Raw genomic sequence first — 12,349 nt, 5'->3', positions numbered from 1 at the left:
GTACATTAACAAAATATGTATGAAAGAGAAAACAAATTTCACTTTAATTTGAGAAACTAGAACGCAAGAATTACATAAATATTCTTATGCCTATATGCTATGCCAGATCTAAATATTTGGAGGTTTTATATCGTTATGATACACAAGTTGATTACATTTTCTTCCCTCAGCGACTTCCGAATGAATGGACCAATTTTCTACGACTTAAGAGATATATAAGAGACACAGACAGGGAAAACTGAACTTCATTGGTCAATTCATTCAGAAAATATTGATGGAAATTTTATTAATGAATGTACACCCATGTTACAAAAAATCCTCATCATTCACTTCTTCCTGTAAAGCCATGTACTGTTATCATCCTAGTAAAATCAAGTCAACAAAATATGATTTGACATACCTATAAGTATATTTGAAGCTAGATTGCTACGCTGCAAGAGTCTTGTAGCTGTCTTTAAAAACAATTTTGCAACCCTACAATACTTCTCCATGTAAACACAGTCTTGAAAGGGACATGCAACAATCTTTTCATCTTGCAAGGAGTCAAACCATGTGCAACTTTCTGGGTCGTCTTGCTTGCTACCTGCTATCCCCCTCCCATTAACATCCGAAAAAAAGTTTCCGCGCTTCCGAAACGACTGATTTTTCACTATATGTCCACTAGAGTACAGTGCTGCATAGGTGGAGATAACTTTCTTGCTTTTGAGAAACTTTTAGTGTGTAAACAGTATATAGAAAGATGGGGTTGCAAGATTTTTAATGACAGCTACAAGATTCTTGCAGAATGGCAACCTAGTTTGACATAGGTATATACAGTGGTGCCTTGGAATCTCAACGCTCAGGGCATATTTCGTATGCCTTTCCTTCGCTTGGTCGTTTAGCTCGTCGTAGGAAGCTGGAGTGAAAGCATCTCGTGCAATTTTATGCCCTTGCACCTGAATTTATTAACTTAGTGTTCGCTATGGATTCTAAAACGTTCATTTTTACTAATGTATTATTATTATTATTATTATTATTATTATTATTATTATTATTATTATTATTATTATTATTATTATTATTATTATTATTATTATTATTATTATAAAATCATTTCAGTTCATGAGATCCGGGAAAAATGATTATTATTAAGTTTCCATTATCTTAAAGGGAAAAACTTGTCTTGAAACTTGACAGTGTTCGCATTCCAAGGCATCACTGTACGTGGAAAGTTACTATTCATATTGATTAATGTTTTTTATATATAAGTGTGTTATTAGAGTATGTCTTCACCTGAAGAAACTGACAACAAAGACAGGAACACAGTCCTTGGGAAGTGTATTTAAAATGGCTTATGACAACTATCGTTAAAGTTTAGAACACACTTAAATGTCAACCTCAATGTTATCTTTAGATGTTTCGAATGTTTGTTTCAAACACTATTGTTTAGTATCCCATGTACAGTTTCCAATAGAAGACGTTTGAAACAGAGACATGTGTGGTCGTGTTTATTTGAACATGATTAGACGCATACTAAAACAAATGTAATCAGAACGCGATGTGAAGAATGTTCCGGACAAAATAAGGATCACTTGACAAATAAAATTTGGAGAAAAATTAATATCTTCTACAGATTTTCGCCCCTTGCTTTATTGATTTAAAATAAGAAAATGCGTTTATTTCATTTCAGATTTCACTGTCAAATCCAGAAAGCAAGTTGCTATGTTGTAACATTAATACAAATCCTAAAATCATAATCATCTTGTTTGCTTCAGGTTCCCATTGCAAATTTTATATATGATAACCAATATTCATTATAACCTAGAGCATGCTTGGCCATCTTATTCGACACTCCGATTGGATCACTGTGCTGATAAGAGGGAAAGGCAGAAGGAAAACCAGGAAGAGGAAGACTAAGGATAGAATATATAGATGCAGTTACGAAGAAGAGGCCTTATCAAAGTATAAAACAGCTCTCCCAAGCGAGAGAAAAGTTTTAAAATTTCCATTTTGCCCACCAACCTATGGTTGAGGTGAACAAGAAGACGACTTTTAAAGGGTAAGTTAGGGTTACATCCTTGCCAACATATTTGAACGCAAGGATGTGTTTGGGATGTTAACATCTATCCATGAAATTTTGTCACTTTCTTTTTTATATTGTTCAGAAAACATCATCCCAATATAGTATGACATAAATCTTACGACCAAATTTTAAGTTGACTCATCTCATATTACTGTTACTCCGTTCCTGCTGCTATCAGTTGTCTATCTGTAGTTATTTATAATTATCATTTTTCATTTTTACATACATTTCAATCCAAACTCTAGGAATATGTTTTCAAACTCGTCTCCCTTTCATATTCTTCACATGCTGAATAATTATTTCAACCATTCTAACGAAGCTCTCAAGAAATCATTTCTTTACGCAACTAGTACAAAATCGAAGCTCTAATTGAGGGAGTGGGATCTTTAGTATCAGATCAAGTAATGTAATTCTAAATAAGAAGACTAATTCGCGCGCAAAAGCCGTTAATACAAACATAATATCGAGTCTTGATAGCACAAACGTCATATGTCTAATTTTTCTCATATTAACTTTATAAGCTATTTCGATAGTTTGATACTTCTATGTCAGGTGCACAAATATCAAATGTTCACTGTACATAGCTCCTTAGTAATACACGGTGAACAGCTGTCGCAAAACTCAAACTCTCTACTTTGCTAGGGCATGTTTATCATTTCGAAACAGTGTCCTGAAAAATTTAGAAAACTGCACATATGGCTCTGAAGACTCGATATATACATTTACGAACATACATATATATATATATATATATATATATATATATATATATATATATATATATATATATATATACGCACTATCCCTTGAAATTATGTTTTAAGATTAAACGAAAGAAAAAATGCACATCCGCGAGTAGGCATCTCACCTACTTCTAACAATAGAAAATTACTACGTACTATTGTTATTGGCTTATTGTTAGTTACGAGATTTATTATTATAAAAAGGAGATGTTTCCAGAATTGTGATCCTTTTAGAAGGTTTGTTTCAAAAATAAATGTTTTTCCTTTCGATACTTTTTAAAATATTTCCATTTCGGTATGTCATGTGTAGATACATTTTTATGAACTCCATGATACTGTTGTAGTTCTCAAATATTTAACGTATAAAGCAACAAAATCCGCTTACACTTCTACAACAGTATAAAAAATTTATGCAATATGTACAATAAAAATTACATTCGCTCAACACACAAAAGTGGAAAATATACTCACACAATACAAAAAAGATTAAATTCGCGCCATTTTAACCTCTTATTAGAAATATTACTTAATTGATCAATATTTTTCTGACCAGAGTATATACTTCTTCCTTAAAATTAAAATAAGTCGTAACAGTTTCAGTAACGTAACGTTATCTTCATCAGACGTTAATTGGCATGATTCCATTTTTTTTTTTTTTTAATATTCTTTTGTTGTAACCGTCCTTCTCTAGAAGACTGAGAAATTTTTCTGTCTTCTTTCTTTTTCTCTTCTGTACTCTCTATTTTTTCTATTCTCTTCTCCATATTTCTTATGAAGTTCTTTTTCGGTTCTTTTATGACAGTAAATCCCAGCCGTACATTCTTTGTTATACCATCTTGTATTCATTTTTTTTTTTTTCGTGCGGCAGGGATTTACCTGTCATAAAAGAAGTGACGAAAAAGAATTTCATAAGAAATATGGAGAAGAGAATAGAAGAAATAGTTAGTGAAGAACAAAAAAAGAAAGAAGACATAGGAAAACTTCACAGTCTTCTAGAGAAGGATGGTTACAACAAAAAGAATATTTAAAAAAAAGCATAATCTTGCCAATTAACGTCTGATGAAGATAAAATTACGCTATTGAAACTGTTACGACTTATTTTAATTTTAATAAGTACATGGTCTGGTCAGAAAAATATTATTTGTCTTATTAGCAAGTGTGAAATTAAAATTTGTTGAATATATCGCCTCAGAACTTAGAAAATATTACAGAATACAGTATTGTTTCAACTAAAACATACGCCATGAATACCACACAACATTATTATGATTACGAGTCACAACATTATTATTATAAACTTCTCAACTCTAAACAATGTCTAAATAGATGTAATCATTGTATTTCACAATACTTTCCTGTTCTATGTCACCATGCTGTGCATATTCTAATTTTACCTTTTGATTTATACTAAAAAATAATAATCAAATGACGCGAATTTACTTGGAATGACTGAATACAAAATGAAACTAATCTCTCATACCACACACACACTTTCGTTACAAGATGTTTTTTACTCTTTGGTAAGCACTTCACGGATCACAACTTAAACGGTATGTTTGGCCACACCACTGGTTTTCTCATATCACAATTCCTATCGAAGCCCAATTGCATTGCCGTCTCCATGCCTAGAATCATAGGAGCAGCCTTTCCATACAGAAGCTTCATCTCCTGGGTCTTCTGCAGTCCCACTTGATCTCGAGGGGGAAGCGTGGGGTCCTCAAAATCTTCAAAAAATAAACAGAAACAAGGTAACTTTTAACATAGATACCATCTGGCACATTTTTGTAAAGAATAGCACTCGCCTATAATGTGCTCTGGAAATCGCAAAGGATATTTGTATTGGTGTAATTTCGACAATCAATCCTGTTGCTTTGGACGGCTAGGCAGTCCTTCTATCATCCTTGAAGTAACTGAAATTTAATATTTATCTTCCTAAGAGAAAATGGCAATAACTGAAATTGAATGATTAAATAATGAAGCAAACAGTCCCTTCGTAGCCCACCTTTGAATTGGTTTGTTCCTGCTATATAGATTTATTAGCAACATCCTTCATAAACTAGCATACATTATTAATTAGGAAATGTTCATTCTTTATAATTACATCAATTCAGATAATCTAAAATTCATCAAAGGCAAATACACATTATAACCAGGGTTTGCCCAAGTGGGCCCAGCCCGAAAAAACCCGCCGGGTTTTTTCGGGTTGGACCCACCTGAAAAAACCCACTTTAAAACCCACCTGGGTTTTTGACCTTTTTGTTAGTATATTATTGGTACAACTAAGGTGATCACATTGAAAGTGATTTTTATCAGATCTTGGACTTTCCTTGGGTGAATTTAGTGATGAGCAAATGCAAGACCAAGACCGGGGTGGTCTTGGTCTTGGTCTTGCACACCCAGTCTTGGTCTTGGTCTTGCTTGCAAGAGTCTTGCAAGTCTTGCTTTTAACAAATCTTATGCTTTTCAAAGGCAAATTATACTCTGGATATAAGAGATAATAAATTCTACAATGTGCCAATAGTAACGGAAATATAACGTATGTTTTTAAATATAATATAGTTTACCTTCTTATAAGTATGATGACAGTGCACAACATAGACGACGACCTTTATTTATTTATTTATTTTTTTTTCAATGGATGCCCACGCTTCATTACTTATAATACAAATCACAACGTTTCGAATCTGTTTATATTTTTTAACAGATGAAGCACTCCACTGGTTCCCAAACTGGGGAGGCTACCCCTGAGACGCATAAAAGAGAATCAAGACGGAACAGATTAGTGAAATACCATGAATTGCAAAATTATTTTTACACTCTAAAGGTGTCAGTTTTTTTTCTTTTCGACCACGATTTGCTAATCTTTGTATTGAACAAATTTCTAATTGTTTTATTGATTCTAATATGTACTCTATGGGGCAGACACATGGACATTACGCAAAAGCGAGAAAAATGGAGACTTTTGAAACATGGACATGAAGAAAAAAGGAGAGAATTAACTGGGTTGAAACGAAAACGAATGAGAAGGTATTATAGAAATAGTAAAAATAGGAGAGAAAAGAAGGATTTTAGTTGTAATTAAGAGGAGGAAGAGGAACTGGTTGGGACATTTGCTGAGGAGGAACTGTATTATGAGAGACGTGCTAGAGGGTATAGTGGAAGGAAACAGAGGGAGAGGTGAAGGAGACTGTATTTGGAGGAAGACATTAAAACAGAAAATTGCTACCGCCAAGACGAAGAGACTAGTTTAATGCCACCATACATCGAAGCTTTTCAGTTCCAGCAAGTAACCTGCCAATAATGGCAGAACAGCTATGATGATGATAGTTTTAGAAATATTGGCCAAAAAAGAGAGAGAGAAAATTAAAATAATAATGATTATTAATCAAACGTCTTAATATTTTAGAATAATTTGAGTGAGACCTGAAAACGACTCAACTGTCTGTCTTTTGTGTAAACTCAATTTATATCAATACTTTTGACCTATATTAGAAATACAAAATAACGGCATCAAACTCCAATGTACAAAATCACTCTCACTTGTGAATATGGGTTATTTATTGTATAATGTTATATCGCTCAATCCCCGATGTGCCGTATACCTAAGGAGGCTAAACGTTATATTGATAAACAGTTATTCAACGTATAAGCATCCGACTATGAAATCAAACTTGTGGTCATATGCACTAAGTTTTTGTCAATGTCATGAAAATGTTATTTCGATAATAAGCACAATTCGATATAAGCACACATTAAAAATTTCCAACGTATGCTTAAGCCTCGGAGCCAACCATGTAGTCGGCACCTGTGTTGTACGGAATTACTGATGTTCAATACTACATTTCTCTATAGTTTTGAAAGAGGAACACCACGAACATGTTTTGAAATGAAACAATATATCTAAAGCCTGTGGCAAACATCTTGGCATTTCAGCTAAACGAATAAAACGCAAGCTTTGGCTCGACGTTGCCGAGTGCTAAGAGGTGTAGCTATGGCTAAGCAGACGAACTACAGCGCGATCAGGTGGCAGAGGATAGACGTGGATGTGTACAAAATAAACGTGGCAATACCGCTGGCCTCATTTGTTAGCAGTATTTAAAGGGAACTTGGAGCGCCGCGCCGCCTTCAATTGCCAAGATGTTTGTCACGCCGTTTAGTTTAAAGTTCCACGATTTTGCACCGAGGCTAAGGGAGACGGTGATAATGAGAAATGAATAAAGTAATGGAATGAAGAAAGTAGGATGAGACGGGAAAACTCGAGAAAACCCACGTGCACGGTGTTTGTCCACCAAAAAGCTGACATGGCGCAATCTGGGATGGAACAAGGGACCCCGTACACGAGAGGCAAACGTTCTACCACTGACCCGCTGCGGTCATAACATGTTTTAGTTTACTTTTTGCTTATCCGCTTCTTATGGACACAGCTATTCTTCGTATGATTTCCCAAAATTCAATCATGGGCTGCCGTAAATGAATCAAATGATGACCAAAGTAAATCAGACACTGAAGTTCTTATACGTTGTACAATTCATATTATGCTCTCGGTCATCTAAACGCAGGAATGCATCGTAATTGAGTACCAATGATATATTTCTTTGTGTGCAACAAGCTTTGATTAGAATGACACCTGTGTAGTTTGATAACGAGTAATAACTATAGAAAACGGGAACAACCAATTCAGAAAAAAAAAAAACATACTGGACCTACATACTACAGGAGAAGCTCTACTCACATGGATAGCATTGCTACTGCGAACACATTCACTCTAGCAAAATTTTTACTGAAGCCAAAAAGTTCAAGTGAAAGATGTAATGATTTTTTACCTTCCTTTTTACATCTATCTAAAAAAGTAAGTAGTATCAGTACTTGTGCAAGAGTCTTATTAGTCTTGCAGGTATGGTCTTGGTCTTGGTCTTGCATGCAAGACTCTTGCAAAAACTGCAAGACCAAGACTTTTGCGCTCATCACTAGGCGAATTAGATGCTTTCATGTTAAAGTACACAAAAACATTCAACGTTAGACCTATATAAAGTTCTGAATGCATTGAACGGGTAAAAAATCTTACTTTAGCTTGAGATAATTATAGAACAAATTAATGTATGGATTGTGTTTATAGCCTACTTGAAGTAAAATACGAAATTTTATATTTTAGAAAATACTTTCCGTGAATAGTATGCTCGCCAACTCGGTGATGCCGGGGGATGTTATCCCCAATACATTTGACAAGTTTAAGGCCATAGGTGCCTATGTAAATACATTTGTATTATTTCATACATTTGATGGTAACACAAGTATTCTTACGTAAAATTTTGTTTTCCAACAACTGTAGTGTAGTTCCGTCATTACTTGCTACTCTTCAAATAAGCATTCTGTAGAATCAACACCAGCAATAGCGTAAAAATTCTTGTCAGATTTATGAAGCTTAGTGCTCGGAGTTCCGAAGACAATGTAACCCTACTATTTCAAGTGCTGAATTCAAACTTCCCTACTAGTGGAAGTGTCGATGTACAGTAAAGAAAGCTACATTTTCGGAGAAAACACGTCGTGAAAGAAGTGCTCGGGAAATTCCCTCAATTGAATGCACAAAGCATCAGAAGTGAATACTTCAACAATAAAACTATTTCTTATAAGCTGGAAGATATTTAATTTCATTTAAGGCAGTTTGAAACACTTACTTTATAAAATGTGAATTATCTTTTTGTTAATTGTTTTAAATTCATTTTCAGGAAAGAACCGTCTTACTAGTACTAGGGAAATTCCCGTAATTGAATGCGCAAAGTATCGGAAGTGAACTTCAAAAACAAAACCATTTATTTTACGCTGTAAAATATTTGCCATGAATGATATCTTTGCTTTAATATATTTGGTATTCATATTTGGCGAACGTTACTAAAGGCTCCTGGGATGATTTGATCTACACTTGTTCGTTTGTCTGCCTGTACCACACACACATTACAGTGTACAACTTTCGGTCTTTTAAGTTTAAATTTTCAGGGTACAAGCACGAGACACACCAAATTTCCTGTATAGATTTAAGCGGTATACCAAAGTAAAATTTCAAAATGGCGGCAATTTTTTTTTTTTTTTTTTTTTTCAAAATAGCGGGTATCCACATTACAAGGCGCAATTTTGGGTCTTTTGAATAGAAATTTTCAGAGTAGAAGCACGAGACACTCTAAATTAGCTGTATATATATTTTGGCGGCCACCCAACGTAAAATTTCAAAATGGCAGCCATTTTTCAGCTAGAGGATATCCACGCTACAGCGTGCAATTTTCGGACTTTTAAGTTTAAATTTTGAGGATAGAAGCAAGACGTTCTAAATTTGCCGTGTAGATTTTCTCGGCGATTCAGTGTAAAATTTCAAAATGGCACTCAGTTTTTCAAAACAGTAGTGAACAGAATATTGTTGCAATTTGCGACAAAGACAGTCTTGAAATACAAATCAAATTTTAACACTTTTACCCCAAAAGACATTGAAATATTTCGAAAAAACCCAATTAAACCCGAAAATACCCGAAAAAACCCATATGGGCCCAGGTGGGTTGGGCTTTTTCAAAAATACCCGGGTTTTTTCAAACCCTGATTATAACAAACTTCACAATGTATAAATAAACCAGCTCAATTAATTGTAATTAGAAAATTTATCCTCTGAAATGAAAGAGTGCCAGAATTTTTTTTTTTTTTTTTTACCTTAAGAAATTTCATCGAATCACTTTTCAATTTAATTTATTATTTACATAAATATTTATTTACCTTGATAAGACTAATTTTCACCTGAGAATAAGACAACCCATATATTTGATAGTAATTTTTATTTGTTTGTGGTTTATAGTGATTGGATACCCATAGAGAGCCAAAACAGTCCGAAAGAAGTGAACCACATGTTTGTAAATAGTTAAAGAAGTAAAGGCATTGTTGAAAACAAGAGGAAAAGAATAGTATAACAAATGAAAGATAAAATGAGATTAAAAGAAAGTGTTATGATAGGGTTCCTACTGATCTGGAGAAATCTATTTCCCTGATTTTTCCTGACCACTGGCAGGATATTCCGTGACTTCCATGAAATGTGTCGGATGACGTTCCATATAAATAAGGAATAGCTAACGATGAATATATGTGAGAACATTTGAAGGGTAAGTGGAAATAACAAGGAATGTCCATGTATGAGCTTTTTCGGGTGCTTTGTCCTATCTGTTGGTGACCCTTGGTACTATTTGACCGCATATGCCATGCATGTGTAGATGTAGAAATGTCCATGTAAAAAGGGGCAAAAGATGTAACTAACGCTATTCTTTTTACCAAGTTTTCAATATCAGAACGCTTTAACAAAAGAGACACTGACCAAAGCTTAAAACTTTACTTTATTTTAAATTATAATTTGTAACTGTTTCGGATATCTAGCATATCCTTCTTCAGACACGATCGAAATTAATGAAAATACAGACATATATATAAATGTTGTTATAACAGAGTTTAAATTCTTTAACCGTCATATATATATATTCATTGTTATAAAAAAATTTTAAATTCTTTTAACAGTCATATATAGAGTCATTGTTGTACTTTTTTATTTTTATTTATTTATTTATTTATTTTTCTTATTTACCGAGGCCTTCAGCCCATCCTGTAAGTCTTCGTGTTCACTTTCCAATTAATCACTTTCTTTATTTTTGGTTCTTATAAGGGCCCTTTATTTTTATTTATTTATTTATTTATTTTTCTTCTCTATGTTATTCAAACTTCCTTGCCATGATTCATTAATTGGTAAGCCCCCTGTCCAGTTCATCAGTTTATCTCTTCCTACCTTCTTTATCCAATCCGCTTCTTTCCACTTCCTTATTATCATTCTTTTCTCCATCTCCAATACTTCCGTCTTATCCCAATTAATTGCGTGATTCGTCTCCTTAACATGTTTTTTTATATGGCATTGGTATCTTTTTTCTTCCTAACATCATCTTCATGTTGTTTTATCCTTTCTTTCATTCTATTTCCTGTCTCTCCTATATATGACATATCGCAGTCCTCACACCATACCCTGTAAATGACCTCTTCTTCCTCTTCATTAATCTTTTTAGTTCCTTTTCTATTCTTCTTCTTTATTGATCTTAATAAAGTTTCTCCACTCTTTCTATAAGTTCTGACCCCTCCTTTCTTCAATAAATTCTTCAGTTTCTCCGTTTCTTCTCCCATACTTTCTATGCCATGCCATTTTCCACTCTCATCCTCTTCATTCTTCTTTCTCCCTCTCTTCCTCTTCCTGCGTTCTTCTTCCTTCTCTAACTCTTTCTTGCTGTAACCGTTCTTCTCTAACTGTCTGTAGAATTTCTGTATGCTCTCCTTCCTTCCTTCCTCTTCGTCCTCCAACATTTCTATTCTTCTTATCATATTTGTTATGAAATTTCTCTTTGTACTCCTATCCACGTCGCTCCTCTCATGGCAGTACACTCCCGCTGAGCACTCTTTCTGGTACCACCTCGTAACCAGGCCTTCTCCTTGTTTTATTATGGTCATGTCTAAAAAGTTTATTCTTCCATTTTCTTCCAACTCCATTTCCAAGCTTATGCCTTTTTCTTTATCTTCCACACTATCTTTGAAGTTCTCTAATTGTCTCCTAGTCCCTTTCCACAAGCCTAGACAGTCATCCACATACCTACAAAATATGATCAAGTTCTTACACCCTTCTTCTTTCACCTTTTTCTCCCATTTGTTCATAATTATTTCTGCCAGTACTGAGCTCAGCCTCGAACCTATACTGATTCCTTTTCTTATTTTTACCACTTTCTCACCGATTATACAATAACTGTTTTCCCATATTAACTTCAGAGCCTTAACTACTTTCTCTTTTGTCCATCCTTTTATACTTTTACTACCCATTTCTTCCTCTATGACACTTATTATTGCTTCTCTACTAAGGCTCGGGAACATAGCCTTAACATCAAGACTAAACATAAGTTTTCTGCCTCCAATAAGATCCACTCTTCTTAACAATTCCTTAGAGAAGGAGTTGAAGGAGATTTGTGAAAGCATAAGAGAAGGACAAGAATCGTGCAGAGTGAAGAACACAGAAGAAGCCAAGGAATTGTTAAGAAGAGTGGATCTTATTGGAGGCAGAAAACTTATGTTTAGTCTTGATGTTAAGGCTATGTTCCCGAGCCTTAGTAGAGAAGCAATAATAAGTGTCATAGAGGAAGAAATGGGTAGTAAAAGTATAAAAGGATGGACAAAAGAGAAAGTAGTTAAGGCTCTGAAGTTAATATGGGAAAACAGTTATTGTATAATCGGTGAGAAAGTGGTAAAAATAAGAAAAGGAATCAGTATAGGTTCGAGGCTGAGCTCAGTACTGGCAGAAATAATTATGAACAAATGGGAGAAAAAGGTGAAAGAAGAAGGGTGTAAGAACTTGATCATATTTTGTAGGTATGTGGATGACTGTCTAGGCTTGTGGAAAGGGACTAGGAGACAATTAGAGAACTTCAAAGATAGTGTGGAAGATAAAGAAAAAGGCATAAGCTTGGAAATGGAGTTGGAAGAAAATGGAAGA

At 34.2% G+C, this 12,349-nt stretch overlaps 1 protein-coding gene across 2 annotated transcripts in view; it reads right to left on the bottom strand.

The window, feature by feature from the left end:
• Positions 1 to 4,220: 4,220 nt before the first annotated feature.
• The window catches only part of LOC145685688 (gem-associated protein 8-like), a 40,403-nt gene continuing 32,274 nt past the window's right edge, over positions 4,221 to 12,349 (bottom strand). For both annotated transcript variants that reach the window (XM_081758112.1, XM_081758111.1), the window contains exon 5: positions 4,221 to 4,529. In XM_081758112.1, the coding sequence (XP_081614238.1) occupies positions 4,342 to 4,529 (188 nt within the window). In that variant the 3' untranslated portion in view covers positions 4,221 to 4,341. The remainder of the gene's footprint in view (positions 4,530 to 12,349) is intronic.

Source organism: Thermobia domestica, chromosome 5, assembly GCF_964235325.1.
Source record: "Thermobia domestica chromosome 5, izTheDome1.hap1.1, whole genome shotgun sequence".
NCBI classification, from domain to species: Eukaryota; Metazoa; Arthropoda; class Insecta; order Zygentoma; family Lepismatidae; genus Thermobia; species Thermobia domestica.
This window is presented reverse-complemented; position numbering and strand designations above follow the sequence as displayed.